At 37.1% G+C, this 22,774-nt stretch overlaps 1 protein-coding gene across 2 annotated transcripts; it reads right to left on the bottom strand.

Moving 5' to 3' along the window:
• Positions 1-2,487: 2,487 nt before the first annotated feature.
• LOC143465329 (carbohydrate sulfotransferase 10-like) lies at positions 2,488-19,582 on the bottom strand. Of its 2 annotated transcripts, none has more exons than XM_076963558.1 (7): positions 17,270-18,303; positions 16,409-16,873; positions 15,994-16,135; positions 15,503-15,714; positions 6,624-6,775; positions 2,953-3,122; positions 2,488-2,887 (listed from the first exon to the last, which is right to left on the bottom strand). In XM_076963558.1, exons 2-7 carry the CDS (start codon positions 16,742-16,744, stop codon positions 2,664-2,666), a joined length of 1,236 nt encoding a protein of 411 aa, XP_076819673.1. In that variant the 5' UTR covers positions 16,745-16,873; positions 17,270-18,303; the 3' UTR covers positions 2,488-2,663. The 2 variants fall into 2 exon arrangements, with proteins under 2 accessions (XP_076819673.1, XP_076819672.1); XM_076963557.1 differs by lacking the exons at positions 2,488-2,887; positions 2,953-3,122; positions 6,624-6,775 and adding exons at positions 13,759-14,203; positions 14,269-14,438; positions 15,165-15,316 and having other exon boundaries at positions 17,270-19,582.
• Between the last annotated feature and the right edge of the window lie 3,192 nt (positions 19,583-22,774).

Genomic DNA, 22,774 nt, shown 5'->3' with positions numbered 1-22,774 from the left:
TCCTCGGATGATTCCTCCAGCGATGCACCCAGTAAACATGTAGGCAACACAACAAAGGCAGCAGCTATCGCCAATCGCTTCTGCTGTTTTTCCAACGCTGTAGCAAGGTGCAAAGTAACTAACAATGCACACGCCGCAATTGTCGAAGCATCCAAACAACCCGTTTCGAAAGGAAACCATTTTCAAGTTAAACGTAATCCCTCAAACTTAATTTATATTGATAATCTATCAAAGAATTTTATGGTATTTTAAAGATAAAAGTTATTATTATGTATTGGCGCAGTTACAGCATAGTTCAAGAATAGGCCTATTTGAAAATAATTTTTATGATTTGATAATGCTACGTTACAGAAACACCCATAAAACAACACAAGCAAGCTTTTTTAACAAAAACTTAGCAAACAAGTTCTCTACTTCAAACTAAGAAAAGAAATTAATCTTCCAAAAGACTTCCTGCTATTAGGCTACTACCTTATACATATCATTGCCTGATAACTATCAGCAGCGAGGTTTGAAAATCATTCAAGTTACAGCTTACTTGTGACTTATTGTTCTCTGCTGACGTTTGTAATGTCGACCGTGAGTTTTACTTATCCTGCAAAGAAGTTACTATTGTGAAATCCTATGGCTTATTAGGTGACTTTCATCATACAGTATATGACAGGTTGACAATTGACATACAATTGTCAATATTTTTCTCGAGTGACCAACGAATCGAACCAACTCTTTTCTCTCTGTTTCTGATCACGCAGTCTTCACATGATCATTTCCGATGCAGATGTTTTCCACACGTAGACTTATGACGTAACATATAATCACGTGGTTGTGGTTTGGTTGTCACAACATCAGTCATGTTATTTGCACATGTTGGCATGTTCAAACAATACGATTAGATTTGCTGTTAAGCGGACTGCTTTTGTATTATGTTGCGTTTCCATGTAACACTTGCTCTTTGGACATGTTATCGTGATTTTTGCCTCAGCAACACACTAAATAAGCAGCACTTATCACAAGGCAAATACACAACCAATCGCGCTCTATCTCGTCACCTCACAAACTCACAAAGCTGTGGGTGTTTTAATTAAGATCGACAACGAACCACGTGTGTCTCTTTAAACATCGCGTCAAGGTCTTATTGCGCAGTTAAGTACTCGGACGTGACATATGACGTGTTATATGACGTGGCGTTAGTGGGCGCTAGACACCCACTCCTTACATAAAAATGTCACGACGCCACTATTATTATGATGCTGTGCGATGTCTATTGGCTACTGTAACTGAAGGTCGTGTGACTGCAGTATGAATGGAATACACTGGTTAGAGAATAAATATTATATTATATGGCAATCTGACTCTTAAGAAAAATTATAAGGTTCCGAATTCTGTCTAGAGGTGTCCTAGAGTTCAGTCGAATAGATTACTACAATATTAAAATCTGAGAATCTGATTAATTTTAATTTTAATGCTTTTCGTTATTACTTTAGGCAAACACGAGAAATTGCAATAATATTACTGTTCAAAGGTAAGGATTTTAAGAACCCAATTGCCAACAGCAAACCTTTACATTACATAAACAGTTAAGGAGATCGATCTATTCTGTTCTGGATCATTCATAATCGTTCTCATTTTCCCACTCTGTGCGTGTTAAAACATGCAGGCACAAGCACAAATAGCTTGCAACGGTACATATATACACTGAGTGAGAGCATTGCAGAAATAGAATTCCGAATCGAGGAGCAATAGGTTTTTATCAAAACAGAAATGGAGGACTCGAAGATTTATAGTTTACCTGTCCATTCTAACGACAAATCATTGAAGGAAATAAGTTCAGTCAACGCTGTCTATTTTGGAATGACAGTGCGGTTATTAATCGTGCAGAAAACGTGCCCGGAGAATAAGTTGTCAATCACACCAGGTTATTTCGAATTTGGCGAGTTTATGATGGAACGCAGGTCATGCTTTTCACAATTAATGAGGTTACTTAGTACAATGAGTTCAAAGGTTTAAGATAAATAACACGTTTACGGAACAGATTGTCAAACAACTTCTCTTTGATTGATGTTGTCGTGAACAGAGAAGAACTTATGGCAAAGTATGACATTTTGCAATAATAGCAGATATATAACTAAGTTACAATATCACATTTTGGAACATGATGGAAACGGTGTCTTCCTCCATTCACTAACTATGTCGTTTTTTCTGGCTTTCTGAGCCTTTCTGCTGATAACACCGTTATAGAGGGTTGTGTTTTTTTTAGCAAACTCAGTCGTCTAACACATGCTCCGGTTCACTATTCTTGATTTTTGTACTGTATTGTTTATTTTTCACCATTAATTGTGCGGGTCGAAAGTTAGGATGCTAACAGTTGTAGTTGTAGCACAATAAAACACATGCTCACGAACAATTGTTTAGCATTATTTAGGCAACAAAAAGTGCTGCCTGGGAAGAACACCTTCTTTCTGATAAAGGAGTCACAACTCACAACCATTCATTAGTGGTATTTTATTGGTGCTTATTATAAACTGTAAATCAACCCTCAACTTTTTCGAAGTGCTTGAAATAGGAGTTAGGGAGGTTTTTGATTAAAATTGTCTTTGAAATTAATTTTCTTTAAACTTAAAATAGAATCCAAATGGATGAGAAATTACTGAAAAAGAACTAGGCTACCAGCCGCCAGCAGTTAAGTTATTTAAATCGAAAGTATAATCAAATAAAAGAAAATCTTGTTCATAGACATCATATAAACGTTTTATAAGATTCGTTGGAAGTTGAGAAAAGTATTTCTTGATCGTGTCTTTGGGGGATTCCCTCTTCCAACTGCTGGAGTTGTGTAAACGAAGAACTCCGGCACTTGTCTTCAGTATGTTCTTTAAAATCCACGCAGCGTCTTTCAAGGAAGCAAAAAGAATCTCATTTAAACTGTTTCAAGTTGATAGTTTTAATTCAATTTACCTTCTTCGAAAGTTTCCAGTTTAATGACAAAATTAAACGGCACTACGCAAGGGTTGCAAGTAGTTGCGATAGGCTTAAAATGTGGGTCAAGGCAGCTGCTGTTGTCGCCGTGGTCTGCTATAAACCGGGCAAAATCTTTCCACTGGATGAAATATTGTCCCGGTCCTTGCCTAAAAAGAGGTAATGATATAAACAAAAACCAAACGAGAAATTCTCCTGAAATAAAGAATAGGCCTACTGTCCTGTTTATTCGGAATAATGTAACCTTTTAAAGCCTAATTATGCGTTAAAGGTTGGTTGGTCACAGGAAATTGTTAGTTATAAATGTCCAAAATTGGTAATAACCTAACCGGAATATACCAATTCAGAAAATAGGGTACTTAAGGGGAACTTAGGCTTACCTAAATAACATTTACTCGCAATAAGTTTCCGTTATACATTGCTATGAATCACAGAGCAATAAGACTTAATATCACAGGGTGCTAAAAGAAGAATGTAAGAATATTGTACAATAAAAACAAATTGTTACGAGTACGTTAAATGCCATTTTGGTATTTTCCGGTTAGATAAATTTTGTTTTGGTTAAGCTTATATATTAGGCTACAATGTTCTTCTTTTGGCATCCTGTGATAATAAAACTTACTGTTCTGTGACTTATTGTAACTTCTTCCTGTTACCAGTGTCACGAGAAGTATTTGTATACACCGTTTTTATATCAGTCACGTTTTATTCGTTTTTATTCGCATCATCACGTTGTTCGCATTGTCACCGTCACGTTTTATACATCGATTTATCCGCGTTGTATTGTCTCTTTGTACATGTTCACGTGCTGCTGTGTTTTAGTTGTTTACGTTCTTTTACTTGTTCTTGTACACCTGTTTCTATCAAATCTCTTGTGACGTCTCACATAGTTACCCCAGAGGCTAAATTAGTATCGTGTTTTACGTTCCACGTTGATTCCTTCATCGCGTGGAATTTCTTTGGTGTAGTGCTGTGCTCGGCTGGGCGACGGTGTTGGGTCAGTTACGTTTGGGTTTTAATAAAGTGAAGACCTTTGTTTTTATCTAAGAAAGACTTGTAGAAATGAGACAGTCTGGCTATTCGACTAGCCGTTAAGCGGGGAGCTTACCTGGTAAAGAAAGTTTTGGTTACAATTGGCGAGCGCGCCAGGATCCCGCAGTCAACGAAACTATTCCCAAAAACGTTTGGAAGTTTCACGATGTCCACCATCTATTTTGCTATTCCGCCGCCTAAATATGAGCCCAACGCAGATTTCCTAAGCTTTTTCCATCGCTTCGACACTTATTGCACGACGATTGAAGCGAATCCTGCTTTAAAGAAGCACCTTTTAATTAACAGCTTGGATGAAGATTTAAGCTGGGATGTACGAGGCAGAGACTTGTCGCTTTTCGACTTGGAGTACGATGAGTTGGTGAAAAGAGGTACCGAAGCGAGGCCGCCCATTTGTTCTACGGAAAGTAACAAATGTCGAGTATTAAATGGAACTCAATTCGATGCCGACAGAGCAATACCTTCGTTGGCTTTCGCTGTACGAAAACGCATATGTGCGGTAGAAACTACTGAAACTCCCGCTCCCGAAGAGCAGGCTGCTGAGTCTACTCCAGCTGAAGAAGCTGCCAAAATTCCCGCTCCCGAAGAGCAGGCTGCTGAGTCTACTCCAGCTGAAGAAGCTGCTGAAACTCCCGCTCCCGAAGAGCAGGCCGCTGAGTCCGCTCCAGCAGAACAAGCTGCCGAAACTCCAGCTCCCAAAGAACAGGCCGCTGAGTCCACTCCAGCAGAACAAGCTGCTGAAACTCCAGCTCCCGAAGAGCAGGCCGCTGAGTCCACTCCAGCAGAACAAGCTGCTGAAACTCCGGCTCCTGAAGAGCAGGCCGCTGAGTCCGCTCCAGCCAAAGAAGCTGCCGAAACTCCCGCTCCCGAAGAGCAGGCCGCTGAGTCCACTCCAGCAGAACAAGCTGCTGAAACTCCAGCTCCCGAAGAGCAGGCCGCTGAGTCGGCTCTAGCAGAACAAGCTGCTGAAACTCCAGCTCCCGAAGAGCAGGCCGCTGAGTCCGCTCCAGCAGAACAAGCTGCTGAAACTCCGGCTCCTAAAGAGCAGGCCGCTGAGTCCGCTCCAGCAGAACAAGCTGCTGAAACTCCGGCTCCTAAAGAGCAGGCCGCTGAGTCCGCTCCAGCCAAAGAAGCTGCCGAAACTCCCGCTCCCGAAGAGCAGGCCGCTGAGTCCGCTCTAGCAGAACAAGCTGCTGAAACTCCAGCTCCCGAAGAGCAGGCCGCTGAGTCCGCTCCAGCAGAACAAGCTGCTGAAACTCCGGCTCCTAAAGAGCAGGCCGCTGAGTCCGCTCCAGCCAAAGAAGCTGCCGAAACTCCCGCTCCCGAAGAGCAGGCCGCTGAGTCCGCTCTAGCAGAACAAGCTGCTGAAACTCCAGCTCCCGAAGAGCAGGCCGCTGAGTCCACTCCAGCAGAACAAGCTGCTGAAACTCCAGCTCCCGAAGAGCAGGCCGCTGAGTCCGCTCTAGCAGAACAAGCTGCTGAAACTCCAGCTCCCGAAGAGCAGGCCGCTGAGTCCGCTCCAGCAGAACAAGCTGCTGAAACTCCGGCTCCTGAAGAGCAGGCCGCTGAGTCCGCTCCAGCCAAAGAAGCTGCCGAAACTCCCGCTCCCGAAGAGCAGGCCGCTGAGTTTGCTCCAGCCAGCAAGCAGCGTATTTGGGGCGTAAGTTTGTTTCGGTACAGTCACGAAGTGAACCAATCGAGTGATTTTTGTGCAGTGGAGTCGTCAGCGAAACCAGGGGACGGATGTTCACCAAGCTGGACGGTCGGTTTGGGTAGCATGGTGCTCATCAACAACGGAGCGCCAAACGATTAACAAGGAGCTACGAACGATGGTCGTTTACCCGGATATTGAATACCTTTTCCGGGGACGAAAAAGAACTGAACGGGGGGGCGATGTCACGAGAAGTATTTGTATACACCGTTTTTATATCAGTCACGTTTTATTCGTTTTTATTCGCATCATCACGTTGTTTGCATTGTCACCGTCACGTTTTATACATCGATTTATCCGCGTTGTATTGTCTCTTTGTACATGTTCACGTGCTGCTGTGTTTTAGTTGTTTACGTTCTTTTACTTGTTCTTGTACACCTGTTTCTATCAAATCTCTTGTGACGTCTCACATAGTTACCCCAGAGGCTAAATTAGTATCGTGTTTTACGTTCCACGTTGATTCCTTCATCGCGTGGAATTTCTTTGGTGTAGTGCTGTGCTCGGCTGGGCGACGGTGTTGGGTCAGTTACGTTTGGGTTTTAATTAAGTGAAGACCTTTGTTTTTATCTAAGAAAGACTTGTAGAAATGAGACAGTCTGGCTATTCGACTAGCCGTTAAGCGGGGAGCTTACCTGGTAAAGAAAGTTTTGGTTACACCAGTACTTCTATTTTGTTACATCTGGCTTTAGTCACTTTGTAAAATTAATTTTGGTATCAATCAATCAATCTGTTTTATCGGCATTTTATCAGTTTGGAAGCCTATTTTCTGTTTTGGTATTTTCATTGTTCCTGTTTTAGTTTGGTAAATGTTAAGGGATGTACGCTATAGCGCGTTTATATCACAATCAGGACTGCACAAGCAACTTCTTTAAGCATTTGCAATACTTACCACCTCCCATACATATTTGTATATTTCTTCAGTTCAGGATATTGCTTGAACCAAGTATTATAGTAATAAACCTGTTGACACTTGTCTCTCCAACCTGATATCATCCTAGCAAAGGGATGGCGAACATTGACCATGATAGCTGAGGCTTGGTCCTGCAGTATGAGTAGAGGAGAGTTTTAATAAACTGATTTGTTATGAATCTGCGGCTTAAAGTTGCTCAAGTACGATGCTAGGTTATACAATTAAAGTCGGTGTCCGACACCTAATGAACTATACGTTACTGCTTGGTAAAAGCATTGTGTGCGGCTGGTCAAAAAATTGTTTTTAGCGACTGTTACTTTTCAGATTTCCAACTTTTTTGCTGCTTCTAACTCTTCGAAAGCGTTCACGTTGCCGTGGATGGCTTTTTCCCAAAATTGTTCCCTCGCTGCCTCGCCTGGAGCGCGCAAGTTCCAGAAAACGTCATTCCATGTTGAACTCCCGGCTTTCAACACTTGACAAAACTTCGTGCGATGTCGGTAACTGCCAATATATCCGTCAGTGGGCGCTCCTGAGGTAATTTTTTGCGTCAATGACATTCTCATTGTTATTTTTATAACTTTTCTAAACAATAGGCTTAAGACAGATCCTTGATACGTTTATCATAATACTGTTTGTTGTATTCGTAATCGACGAAATCTATATTATAAAAACAACTGTTCGAAAAGACATCGTAAGCGAGCGTTTCTTGCTTTGTGCATTTGATTTCGGGACACTTTTCAATGCAGAATGTTTTGATTAACCTTACAATACAAAACACTCATTACTGTAGTAATTTCTGGATGTTGACCTTTTTCTTTTACTTGCTGCCATTTTATACGAAATTCCGGGTCAACTCTCGAGCACCGTCTGGCGATGGTTTGCACCCTTGCATCGAATCTTTGTTTGGTCACGTGACTAGGCTCACGAAGCGAAAGATCCTGAGCTGCCATCTGTCGATCAATGCAAGGTTTGTTTTATGAAAAATTTACCTTGTGTAATTGTGTGGATGACTTTCTTAGTAACACAAACCGATATGTCAGTGGACAAAATAAATACGTAAAGCTGTACATATGGCTATATAGTATATATCGAGCTTTATGTAGCTGAATAAGCTATAGGCTACTAGGTCTAAATTCGTAAACTTGGTTGTACCATTGGTGGTTCATGCATTCTGTAGTAGAAAATCTAAACGTCCCATACGTATAATTACAATAAGATTTTAAAAACAATCACCATTCGCTTTGACACAAACGAACTTTCTTTTCTCTTCGGAATATGACGAAAAGATTTTCGTTTATATTCTTTGTGATAACTTTCTTTGCTGGTGTCTTTCTTTGTTTTAGCCGCCACTTTTGTTGTGGTTGTTGGTTTGCTCAGTTCTTTTTTACTTGTCATATGAGGCAGTTTGTCTCTTTCCTTCATATTAAACATGTCTCGAATTAAGACAAAATGAACAATTAACGTACAGACCACAACCACAGCCATCAACAAGAAAAACCTGCTCCTAATGGTTAAGAAGTGCTGAGCTTTGCTTTGCCAAAACTTAGGTAAAATCTTCCATTTAAACAGCATTGTTACCTCCGTATATTGCGCGATGGCTTTCTTGCCCACTCTTAATCAGTTTTTGTTTAGAAAACCCACATCATGCTATTTGCCTAAAAATCGTTCACAGCTTGCTATAGACAGCACTTTTGAGCACCACTGAAGGACGACGTAACAGAAAATTGTGTAGGTTTGTAGGTTATACAGTCGAACTATTGCATTTATGTACAGTGACGTATTACATGATAGCTTTGGTTCACAAATATTGAATTACTGTAGCATATAAAAGGTGGGGAAGATAAACTTGCTTTGAAATAGTGATTGCAATGGTTCTATAGAGGCCTAGAGCTATGTTTTTCGCGACGTTTTGAATTATAACTCTTAAATAAATATATATACTCGTACAGTATATGTACAATATTTTTTAGTTCTGAAATAATATCCGTATCAATTAAAATTCGATCTAAGAAAACTAGACCCGATTGGATAATGTAATATTGTTACTGCTGTAACATTTAACGCAGTAACTAAATCAGATAAATTCATTAATTTTCTTTAATCGAGTTTATAACCTGTAGTGGCCTGGGAGCCACATCCAATACCATTATCAATTGTGGGAACGTATTCGCCATTTGCTTATTGAAATATCGTCTATTGATAAAACTGCAGCTGTGATGTAATATTTGGGAACTTGCTCTAAAGAGCCTTGTGGGAAAACGTCGTTTAGTACGTTACCAAGCGATTTCATAACAACCCTAGTTGTAACTGAATGTAATTCCCATGGCCAACGCTTTGTGTTCATCGTTCGCACGTTTTGAAATATTCGTGTAGTTTGTGTCGAATATTTCCGTTCACACCGCGCTACGCTGTTATAAGCTCAAACTTCTGTGCGAGTAGGCGCGCAGGCAGAGAGATATAGAATCGTACGAACGTGCTACGTTATTCGCGTAAATTGTAATTCGTTAAACTTGTTCCAACTGATGAATGTTAAGTTTGTGATTGTATTATACTCGGAATCTGTACAGTTCCTACAATAAAGGATTGCTTCTGATAAACGGTATCTGTTAATCGTAAGAACTTGCGGTTAGTAGACGTAAGGTTAGAGCATTCTAACCGCATGCAACCTCGGAGTCAGATCATTAATTCGGCTGGTAAATTAAGTCCGAATATCATAAGTTATGACAAGCAGTGACCTCTGCAAACCTATAGAAGTTGGAGGCTTATGCAAGTTTTTACTTTTGGGTGAAAGTCGACTTTCCTGCGCAAAAGGGTTGGCATTACGAACATACATCAGCTAGTTCAGGCAAGAATTCATTCTTTAACAGTATTTCGATAAAACTGGGGCGAAGAGAGTAAAAATTGTGTAATTACATTTTGGTCTTTAGTAGTTACATCAGGTACGTTTTAGTATATACTGTAGAATGGTTCTTTTTTGGGCTTCTGTTTAGGATTAAATTCATTGGTTCACATCTGGACTTGCACTTCTACAACTTCACTTTAATAGTAGTTTATTACAGAATTGATACAATTTTGGTCGTGTAGTGCCACGAATTTCCATAAGCCCCCAAAAATGTGATTTCCATCTTTCCACAACGAGAACAGTTGTTTGGTTTTATCCAATGTGGGATCTTACGATGATGAAACAAAAGGCAATTTTATGAAAATATTTAGGAACATACACATCAGTAATACAACCGCTTGTCCGTGTCAGTCTTCAAGTGAGTTTGATTATTGTGTAAAAGATTCATTATTGTGTTGGTCCATGTGGGTTCTTAAATCAGTTTGCAGGTTTGCTATTTGTTTGATAGATTTATCAGAAACCGAGTAACATAAATACTTTCGGTAACAATTGTCATGGAATATTTACCATTCGATGTGCATTCATCAGGAAATTCCTTTGCTGACATATTATATTTTGGGAGTGAGTTTGTTTCATTCAAGTTTTCAGAATCAACAAGTTTGTCCAAATGTTTGGTATTCTCTTGCTTCATTCTCTGACTGAGTGAAAATATTATTTAACATTGCAGTAATTTTGTCATTAGACTCAAATCAAGATACCTCTCCATCTCCCATCGACTCTTCTTCGATAGCTCCAAGATTAGGAGAAACAAATGCAATTTCCGATTGAGCTTACTTAATACAAATGTCAATAACAAACTTTCAACTTATGTTTGCAATATTTCCTCATTTGGCATTGAACTGTTCGTGGTTTTGGATTTTTGGATTGCTGCAAGAAGCTTTGATTACATATCTTCCATGTTTTCTTGAATTTTGTCAAATTCCAACTTCACATCTTATCACATTGATTTTAATTCTTGTAAAATCATATCACTGATTGTTTTCAAAATACAATAATCTCAACATGCTTACCACTTACCGCCCGGGAGAGATACTGTAGAACCGGATTTTAGCTGAGGCTAGCAAAAACTTTTAGAAGAGATTTAATTTAACAAAAGCTTTGGAAAATATTCCAAACTGATTTCCAGAATACCGTTGGTACAATTGTGGCTTTTGCAATTATTTTAAATACAGGGGAGATGAAAAACAACTTCAAATAGGACAGGGAGGCATTATATTGAACATGGATTGTAACCACTGTCCTATATAAACTTTCTCACTGACCCGATCACTTCTTTAGGTTAACTTTATTCTTAATTCTTACCGTTAAACACGGACAAGGCGGATTAAGAAGTTGATTGTATTTGTATTTGTATTGCATAGTTCCCTTGAAGTCATCAAATATTTGCCCCCTCCCATTTTTTTTCTGGCTACGCCACTGTGCGGAAATGTGTGAAAAAAGATCGGACTCGTAAGAACAGTCAAGCTGAAAGACAGAGTGCGGTGCACATATGAAATTCGTACCGGCTTCAACGAATGTACAAACAACGGCTTGTAACATACCATGAAACAAAAAAACGTTTGCATTAAAATAAAAGTGGTTGTGTGTTCATTTTGACAATTATCTCAAATTGTTTACCACGTTGCAAACAAAATGCACATCCACATTTTATATAACCCAATTGCCTTTAGGCCTATTTGTAAGTTAATTATAATTATTTGCTCCATGTTCATAGGCTCATGGATTTTTGACATTTCTTTCGTTTAGTTCGTATTCGCTTTTCTATTTACTGAAGAAAAAAAACTATCCGTTACCGACTGCGTTGCACTCAGTGGTGGGATTCAGCCGGTTCGCACCGGTTCGTTCGAACTATTTTACTACTTTAGACAAAATTTTACCTCAGATACTAAAATTCTGCTTGAAACTCAAACTTAATTAGTAATTTTAAATGATATTATGCACTACTTTTAATGGGTTTCATTGAAACTGTGCCCTACGTATGCTGTGTTGTGTCTATTTAATTGCAAGTTTTTTAATTAAAATTGGCGAAACGTCTGCTAAATATGTTGAAAATATATTGGTTGGTTTATCTTAAAATTATTCATTATTATTGTTATTTCTAATCTTACGCATTATTGAACCATTTTTGTGCAATTGTGGAGAATTCTTTGTTTGTTTAACTCTTGCTACTAAGATTCGTTCCGGTATGTACGTTCCTGGTTAATCCACCAAAACTAGTCCAAGAATGTTTGTTTTAAGCTTTGGATAAGAAGCCCTACTTTCACTTTTTATGCAAAATGTTTCGAGACCAAACCAATTCTGCTCATAGTATTGTCATATGGTGAATTTATTATTATCATACATTTAGTCTCTAATTTAGTTTCGTCCTACTTGAGGGCTTTTATACCTAAAAACGTTTTCAAATGCTGTTCATATATTTTGTGTAATATTAATTAAGTGTCGTGTATTCTTCCAATTTTGAATATATAGGATAATAACTTATCAAAAGTAATCAAGCTGTATTGTTTTGGTGTTTATTTTCTGAGTAGTGTCAACATTCACTGCTTAAAATGCAATACTAACCGACAATGATGTGATAAGATAATGATAACAATTATTGCCAGTATATTTCTGTTTAAACTTTGCCTAATCAATGTGCTTGGTAAACTTTAAACTGTATAAATACGTTTCAACACTCACGTATTTTACCTAATTTTTACAATTTTCCCATTGAGCTTGCTTAACTTAAACTGAAGTAACTTGTTAACGTTTCAACTTGATCGAAGTTTATTACCCGGCCACTGCTATTTACCATTCATGTCCTTGATTTTCATATCTAACCCTAGCAATCTGCTGTTTAATTTTAGTCAAATGCTTTAATTATAAATTACTATCCTCGTATTGTTTGAATGTGTTTCGATGTTGAATGTAAATTTGCTTACAATACTTGTTTTACTTTGTGGCGTTAGTGGGCGCTAGACACCTACTCCTTACATAAAAATGTCACAACGCCACTATTATTATGATGCTGTGCGATGTCTATTGGCTACTGTAACTGAAGGTCGTGTGACTGCAGTGTGAATGGAATACACTGGTTAGAGAATAAATATTATATTATATGGCAATCTGACTCTTAAGAAAAATTATAAGGTTCCGAATTCTGTCTAGAGGTGTCCTAGAGTTCAGTCGAATAGATTACTACAATATTAAAATCTGAGAATCTGAATAATTTCACTTTTAATGCTTTTCGTTATTACTTTAGACAAACACGAGAAATTGCAATAAAATTACTTTTCAAAGGTAAGGATTTTAAGAACCCAATTGCCAACAGCAAACCTTTACATTACATAAACAGGTAAGGAGATCGATCTATTTTATGCTCGATCATTCATAATCGTTCTCATTTTCCCACTCCGTGTGTGTTAAAACATGCACGCACAAGCACAAATAGCATGCAACGGTACATATATACACTGAGTGAGAGCATTGCAGAAATAGGATTCCAAATCGAGGCGCAATGTGTTTTTATCAAAACAGAAATGGAGGACTCGAAGATTTATAGTTTACCTGTCCATTCTAACGACAAATCATTGAAGGAAATAAGTTCAGTCAACGTTGTCTATTTTGGAATGACAGTGCGGTTATTGATCGTGCAGAAAACGTGCCTGGAGAATAAGATGTCAATCACACAAAGTTATTTCGAATTTGGCGAGTTTATGATGGAATGCAGGTCATGCTTTTGACAATTAACGAGGTTACTTACTACAATGAGTTCAAAGGTTTAAGATAGATAACACGTTTACGGAACAGATTGTCAAACAACTGTTCTTTGATTGATGTTGTCGTGAACAGAGAAGAACTTATTGCAAAGTATGACATTTTGCAATAATAGCGCGGTAAATAGCAGATATATAACTACAATATCACAACTTGGAACATGATGGAAACGGTGTCTTCCTCCATTCACTAACTATGTCGTTTTTTCTGGCTTTCTGAGCCTTTCTGTTGATGTTGTTGTTGTTGACCGTTATAGAGGGTTGTGTTTTTTTTTAGCAAACTCAGTCGTCTAACACATGCTCCGGTTTACTATTCTTGATTTTTGTACTGTATTGTTTATTTTTCACCATTAATTGTGCGGGTCGAAAGTTAGGATGCTAACCGTTGTAGTTGTAGCACAATAAAACACACATGCTCACGAACAATTGTTTAGCATTATTTAGGCAACAAAAAATGCTGCCTGGGAAGAACACCTTCTTTCTGATAAAGGAGTCACAGCCATTCATTAGTGGTATTTTATTGGTGCTTATTATAAACTGTAAATCAACCCTCAACTTTTTCAAAGTGCTTGAAATAGGAGTTAGGGAGGTTTTTGATTAAAATTGTCTTTGAAATTAATTTTCTTTAAACTTAAAATAGAATCCAAATGAATAAGAAATTACTGAAAAAGAACTAGGCTACCAGCCGCCAGCAGTTAAGCTATTTAAATCGAAAGTATAATCAAATAAAAGGAAATCTTGTTCATAGACATCATATAAACGTTTTATAAGGTTTGTTGGAAGCTGAGAAAAGTATTTCTTGATCGTGTCTTTGGGGGATTTCCTCTTCCAACTGCTGGAGTTGTGTAAACGAAGAACTCCGGCACTTGTCTTCAGTATGTTCTTTAAAATCCACGCAGCGTCTTTCAAGGAAGCAAAAAGAATTTCATTTAAACTGTTTCAAGTTGATAGTTTTAATTCAATTTACCTTCTTCGAAAGTTTCCAGTTTAATGACAAAATTAAACGGCACTACACAAGGGTCGCAAGTAGTTGTGATAGGCTTAAAATGTGGGTCAAGGCAACTGCTGTTGTCGCCGTGGTCTGCTATAAACCGGGCAAAATCTTTCCACTCGATGAAATATTGTCCCGGTCCTTGCCTAAAAACAGGTAATGATATAAATAAAGATCAAACGAGAAATTATCTTGAAATAAAGAATATAGGCCTACCGTCGTGTCTATTCTGATTAATGTAACCATTTAAAGCCTAATTATGCGTTAAAGGTTGGTTGGTCACAAGAAAATGTTAACAATAAATGTACCAAAACTGGTAATAACCTAACCGGAATATACCAATTCAGAAAATAGGGTACTTAAGGAGAACTTAGTCTTACCTAAATAACATTTACTCGCAATAAGTTTCCGTTATACATTGCCATGATTCACAGAGCAATAAGAGTTAATATCACAGGTTGCTAAAAGAAGAATATAAGAATATTGAACAATAAAAGAAAAATGTGTTACGAATTAAATGCCATTTTGGTATTTTTCGGTTCGATAAATTTTATTTTGGTTAAGCTTGTATATTAGGCTACAATGTTCTTCTATTGGCATCCTGTGATAATAAAACTTACTGTTCTGTGATTTCTTGTAACTTCTTTTTCCTGCTACCGGTACTTCTATTTTTTTTACATCCGGCTTTAGTCACTTGGTAAAATTAATTTTGGTATGGCCTATTCTGTTGTATTGGCATTTTTTCAGTTTGGTAGCCTATTTTCCGTTTTGGTATTTTCATTGTTCCTGTTTTAGTTTGGTAAATATTAAGGGATGTAGGTTTTAGCGCGTTTATATCACGATCAGGACTGCGCAAGCAACATAATACTCACCATCTCCCATACATATTTGTATATTTCTTCAGTTCAGGATATTGCTTGAACCAAGTATTATAGTAATAAACCTGCTGGCATTTGTCTCTCCAACCTGATATCATCCTAGCAAAGGGATGGCGAACATTGACCATGATAGCTGAGTCTTCGTCCTGCAATATGAGAAGAGGAAAGTTTTAATAAACTGATTTGTTATGAATCTGCGGCTTAAAGTTGTTCAAGTACCATGCTAGGTTATACAATTAAAGTCGATGGCCGACACCTAACCAACTATACGTTACTGCTTGGTAAAAGCGTTGTGTAGGGTTGGTCAAAAATTTGCTTTTAGCGACTGTTACTTTCCAGATTTCCAACTTTTTTGCTGCTTCTAATTCTTCGAAAGCGTTCACGTTGCCGTGGATGGCTTTTTCCCAAAATTGTTCCCTCGCTGCCTCGCTTGGAACGCGCAAGTTCCAGAAAACGTCATTCCACGTTGAACTCCCGGCTTTCAACACTTGACAAAGCATCGTGCGATGTCGGTAACTGCCGATATATCCGTCAGTGGGCGCCCCTGAAGTAATTTTTTGCTTCAATGACATTCTCATTGTAACTTTTATATCTTTTCTAAACAACAGGCTTAAGGCAGATCCTTTATACGTTTATCATAATGCTGTTTGTTGTATTCGTAATCGACGAAATCTATATTATATAAACAACTGTTCGAAAAGACATCGTAAGCAAGCGTTTCTCGCTTTGTGCATTTGATATCAGGACACTTTTCAATGCAGAATATTTTGATTAACCTTACAATACAAAACACTCATTACAGTAGTAATTTCTGGATGTTGACCTTTTTCTTTTACTTGCTGCCATTTGATACGAAATTCCGGGTCAACTCTCGAGCACCGTCTGGCGATGGTTTGCACCCTTGCGTCGAATCTTTGTTTGGTCACGTGACTAGGCTCACGAAGCGAAAGATCCTGAGGTGCCATCTGTCGATTAATGCAAGGTTTGCTTTATGAAAAATCTACCTTGTGTGTCATTGTGTGGATAACTTTCTCAGTGACACAAACCGACATATCAATGGACAAAATAAATACGTATAGCTGTACATATGGCTATATATCAAGCTATATGTAGCTGAATAAGCTATACTAAGTCTAAATTCGTAAACTTGGTTGTAACATTGGTGGTTCATTCACTCTGTAGTAGAGAGTCTAAACGTCCCATACGTATAATTACAATAAAATTTACAAAACAATCACCATTCGCTTTGACACAAACGAGCTTTCTTTTGTCTTCGGAATATGACGAAAAGATTTTCGTTTATGTTCTTTGTGATAACTTTCTTTGCTGGTGTCTTTCTTTGTTTTAACTGCTTTTGTTGTGGTTGTTGGTTTGCTCAGTTCTTTTTTACTTGTCATATGAGGCAGTTTGTCTCTTTCCTTTATATTAGACATGTCTCGAATTAAGACGAAATGAACAAATAACGTGCAGACCACAACCACAGCCATCAACAAGAAAAACCTGCTCCTGATGGTTAAGAAGTGCTGAGCTTTGCTTTGCCAAAACTTAGGTAAAATCTTCCATTTAAACAGCATTGTTATCTTCGTATATTGCGCGATGGCTTTCTTGCCCACTCTTAATCAGTTTTTGTTTAGAAAACCCACATCATGCTATTTGCCTGAAAATCTTTCACAGCTTGCTATAGACAGCACTTTAGCGCGCCACTGAAGAACAATATAACAGAAAATTGTTTTATGATTCTTAAATTCAGTTGGTAATTTGGTCGTCCTTGCTTATGTTTCGCCCGAAACGATTTCATTTCACCAGACAATCTATCAACTTGTATGTGTGAATTATAACTCTTAAATAAATATATATACTCGTACAGTATATGTACATTATTTTTTAATTTTGAAATAATGTCTGTATCAATAAAAATTGGATTTAAGAAAACTATGGCCGATTGGATAATGTAATATTGTTAATGCTGACATGTTATAGGTAAGATTTAATGCAGAAACTACAACAGATAAATTCAATAATTTCCTTTAATCGAGCTTTTAACCTGTAGAAGTTGGATGCTTATGCAAGTTTTTACTTTTGGGTGAAAGTCGACTTACCTGCGAAAAAGGTTGGCATTACGAACATACATCAGCTAGTTCAGGCAAGAATTCATTCTTTAACAGTATTTCGATAAAACTGGGGCGAAGAGAGTAAAAATTGTGTAATTACATTTTGGTCTTTAGTAGTTACATCAGGTACGTTTTAGTATATACTGTAGAATGGTTCTTTTTTGGGCTTCTGTTTAAGATTCAATTCATTGGTTCACTTCTGTACTTGCACTTCTACAACTTCACTTTAATAGTAGTTTATTACAGAATTGATACAATTTTGGTCGTGTAGTGCCACGAATTTCCATAAGCCCCCAAAAATGTGATTTCTATCGTTCCACAACGAGAACAGTTGTTTGGTTTTATCCAATGTGGGATCTTACGATGATGAAACAAAAGGCAATTTTATGAAAATATTTAGGAACATACACATCAGTAATACAACCGCCTGTCCGTGTCAGTCTTCAAGTGAATTTGATTATTGTGTAAAAGATTCATTATTGTGTTGGTCCATGTGGGTTCTTAAATCAGTTTGCAGGTTTGCTATTTGTTTGATAGATTTATCAGAAACCGAGTAACATAAATACTTTCGGTAACAATTGTCATGGAATGCTTAACTTTGCATTTAAAGTTTTTACCATTCGATGTGCATTCATCAGGAAATTCCTTTGCTAACATATTATATTTTGGGAGTGAGTTTGTTTCATTCAAGTTTTCAGAATCAACAAGTTTGTCCAAATGTTTGGAATTCTTTTGCTTCATTCTCTGACTGAGTGAAAATATTATTTAACATTGCAGTAATTTTGTCATTAGACTCAAATCGAGATACCTCTCCATCTCCCATTGACTCTTCTTTGATAGCTCCAAGATTAGGAGAAACAAATGCAATTTCCGATTGAGCTTACTTAATACAAATGTCAATAACAAACTTTCAATTTATGTTTGCAATATTTCCTCATTTGGCATTGAACTGTTCGTGGTTTTGGATTTTTGGATTGCTGCAAGAAGCTTTGATTACATATCTTCCATGTTTTCTTGAATTTTGTCAAATTCCAACTTCACATCTTATCACATTGATTTTAATTCTTGTAAAATCATATCACTGATTGTTTTCAAAATACAGTAATCTCGACATGCTTACCACTTGGATGTCAGTCCATAGTAAACTTTGAAACTGTGAGCTAAAACAATGATACTTAATGTAACGTTTGATTGATACAACACGAATGACATGATGATTGTATATCAGTGCTCTTCAACAGGGGTTCCACGGAACCCTAGGGTTCCGTGGAACACGTAGTGGGGTTCCGTGAGTTTTAAGGGTTCCGCGAGGGTTCCTCGTTTGTTTAGGGAAATTGATTTCTTGCTTTAGCATTTTGATGCGTCATTCCGATTTTTTTCGATCACTGCACAGCATTCATACTCCAAGTAGGCCAGTTTGTTAAACAAGAAGTTGCTGAGTGCAGTCAACAACCGAATAAAACATTGATATAATTGTTGCGTCACTTGCTTTTAACAGGAACGTTATTGTTGCATCACAGTCATAAGATCAAAAGAAAAGCAACAACAATAGAGTCATTAAATGTCTGACTTTATAACTTTTGTAATAACTGTTTATGTTTTGAAATGTCTAATTATTTTTTGAAGTGTAACCGTGTAATAACGAAATATCTTATTTTCTGACCAAGCAACTCGTAATTTCTAAACTTTTGTTAGTGGGGTTCCATGACAAACACGAAAGTACATGAGGGGTTCCGCGTTGACAAAAAGGTTGAAGAGCACTGTTGTATATGACATTGTTTATATCTGTAACTTGTTTGCTGGAAAATGAACACGCAAACTGTATAAATTTATACAAGTATTCAAGGACAACCAACAAACCTAATAGACATTCAATAGTTGTATATGTTAAGGTTTATATATATGCCCTTTTTGCTAAGAAAAGGAATGTGAATAGTAGGAAACTGCATATGAAGTGAATACAGAAACATAAAACATAAACTAGAAAAATTAGTACAACAATTCAAATACATTGCAATCAGCGAAACCAAAACAAAATGAAATGAACATGCTAAAATGGTTCATATTTCGTAACATGACTTTTGAAAAAGTTTGAAAATGAAATAACATCTTTATAGTGCAAAACATAATAATCATTTGCATAAACAACTAATCACCAAACTAGCTGTATTTGGTAGCAGTATTAATGACAAAATTACGGTAGCTTTGAATGTAAGCAAACACCAAAACATTGTCAAATACAATAGATTTGATTAAAACCTAAACCAAACAATTCATTAAAGGCATTCACCAATATGGACTCTCATATGAGTTTTCAAACTGCTGTTATGTAAAAATGACTTACAGCAAACATCGCACTGATAAGGGCGCTCTCCAGTGTGGACTATAATATGACGCTGTAAACGGCTGTTTTGCGAAAATGATTTCAAACAAACATCGCATTGGAAAGGCCGCTCTTCAGTGTGGACTTTCATATGACGATGTAATTTGCTGTCTTGTGAAAATGATTTCAAACAAATATCGCACTGATAAGGGCGCTCTCCAGTATGGACTCTCATATGAGTTTTCAAATGGTTGCTTTGTGTAAATGACTTACAGCAAACATTGCATTGATAAGGGCGCTCTCCAATGTGGACTTTCAAATGAGACTGAAAATTGCTGTTTTCCGAAAACGATTTCAAACAAACATCGCATTGATATTGGCGCTCTCCAGTGTGGACTTTCATATGACGTTGTAAATTGCTGTTTTCCGAAAATGATTTCAAACAAACGTCGCATTGATACGGGCGTTCTCCAGTGTGGACTCTCATATGACTTTTCATATGGTGGCTTTGCGAAAATGATTTCAAACAAACATCGCATTGATAAGGCCGCTCTCCAGTGTGGACTTTCATATGACGTTGTAAATTGTTGTTTTGTGAAAATGATTTCAAACAAACGTCGCATTGATAACAGTGCTCTCCAGTGTGGACTTTCATATGTTGCTTCAAAATACTGTTTTGTGAAAATGTTTTGAAACAAACATCGCACTGATAAGGGCGCTCTCCAGTATGGACTTTCATATGTTGCTTCAAAGTGCTGTTTTGTGAATATGATTTGCAACAAATTTGACATTGATACAATCGTATATTGAAGTGAGTCTTTAAATGAATTTTCATTTTTGCTTTTCGTGTAAAAGATTTATCACAAACAGCGCAACAGAAATGTTTGGTTTTGTCATTTCCAACAATTCGTGAACATTTAACCTCTCTAGTATTGCTCTCACGATTTGTTATTTTTTTATCAGGAAACTTCGTAGCCAATTTGTTGTGTTCCTCTTGTGAGTTTTTTTCATTTAGGTTTTCAGAATCAACAATGTCATCTTCGAATGTTGCATTTCCTTCATTCTCTGACTGAGGGAAAACATTATTTGACATAAGAGTAAATGTAGCATCTGTTTCAGTCGGCAAAATCTCAATATCCTGCAACGACAAAGATTTTTCTTCAATAGCTTCAAGATGAGCTATAAGTGATGCCTTCTTTGAATGAATTTCTTGAATACAAATGCTAGTGTCAAACTCAAACTGTATAGCTGATGGTTGCAATGTTTCTTCAAATGGCATTGCATTGTTCATGCTTTTAGTTCCTTTTGATTGTGCAAAAACCTTTAAATACATGTCTTCCATTTTTTCTTGCACCTTTGCAAATTCTATTTTCTTATGATATCTTGTTGTATTGATTTTAATTCTGGCAAAATAAGATCATTCAATGTTTTTAAAACAAACTCAAGTTGAATATGAGCTGGTTGACACTCTGCAGTTGCATAAGATGCTGTTTATACTTATGACCTATACGCTAGGTGTAACGTACAAATTATAAGCTATAAATTTGCAGGTTACACTAAGTAAAGGAAGATAAATGTTAAAGCTTAAAAATGTAGAAATACAAAAATCATTTTCAAAGATATTGCAATCAACAATAATCAAAATGAAATAAGAAAAACAAATTCCTAAAGTTAGTTCATGCAGTGTAACGGTTGTGAATGTTTACAAATGTGCCTTCAACTTTAAGGATTTCTCTGCATGACAACACTGTTACGCTAGCCCACTTGTGTGATCTGTCAAATGGTATTGAAATGGCTATTTTGTGAAAATGATATGTAGCAAACATCACATTGATAAGGTCGCTTTCCAGTGTGAACTTTCACATTGATTTATAAATCAACGCATTGTGGAAATGATTTGCAACAAATTTTGGATTGAAAAGGATTCCATCAGTATGAACGTTCATAATACGCCGCAAATTGCTGTTTTACGGAAATGACTTATTTTATACATTGCATTAATAACGGCGCCCTCTAGTGTGAATGTTAATATTATACCGCAAATATAGCCAGTTAGATTTTATCAAAATTATTGTTCAAAAATCCCGAACATTTAAGCAGTTTTTAACATTTCTCCTAGACGCATATTTGAATAAAAAAATCCTGGACATGTCCGGAAAAATCCTGACGTATGACCCTTTGCTAGCATTGATATCGGAAGCAAAGAGGCATTGCTTATGTGCAATATGCGTTAATACTAACATTACTATAACTCGGTATGTTAAAAGATATCAAAAACACATCTAAGGTGTTATGAATCAACTCAAAGAGATAGGCTTTTCAATGCAAAATACATTAAATCAAAAAGCTACTATCGCAAAATCACATCATAAACCTTCCGCGAACTTCAGCTTACAACTAGATCTAGGCTAGTTTATGATTGCTTACAGCCATAATTTGGACAGAATCCTTGTACTTTTAATGAAATGGTTGTAAATGGTAGCTGAACCTGACAACTTAACCCACTTCACTACAATTATTGCTTGTTGAAACGTTTATTGCGGGTGATGATATATGAGTCTCGTAAGGATGTTATCTGCTTTTCTCAACCTCGAACTTAATTGTTCACCTTTACGAATTATTGTCTGCTGAAGATGACAACAAATTTGTCTAACTTAACACTGAAATTCTTCAAGTTGTATGCAACAATGTTTACACATAAATGACAACTGCATATACTGATAATAATGAACCTTCTTTGAACGATAACATTTCAACAGAACATTTGCACAGCACCAACATGAAAACCTCCATATTACAGCGTTGATTGTAACAGCAAGACAGAATGCATAAGCAGCTGTGTATAACTCACATTATATAGGCATGATATTTAATGCCACGACTTTAAACGATAAACAGGAAACAGGATGTCATTGGCACATCATGCGCTGAAATTTGAGTACCGTATTTTCTTGAATAGAAACCGCGGCTACTGTATTTTATTTTTGAAGGTTTTGTGCGGTTTCTATTCGAGGGCGGCTTCTATTCGAAGGCGGCTTCTATATTTATTACATGAAGTACCGGTAAAGTTGATTAGATGACAATGAAAATCTGCGCTCTCTTTTGACAAAAAAAGTTTTATTACTATCTGATCACTACTACCATGTGACAAGTGCTGTTTTTCGCATGTG

Source organism: Clavelina lepadiformis, chromosome 7 (assembly GCF_947623445.1).
Source record: "Clavelina lepadiformis chromosome 7, kaClaLepa1.1, whole genome shotgun sequence".
Lineage (NCBI taxonomy): Eukaryota > Metazoa > Chordata > Ascidiacea > Aplousobranchia > Clavelinidae > Clavelina > Clavelina lepadiformis.
This window is presented reverse-complemented; position numbering and strand designations above follow the sequence as displayed.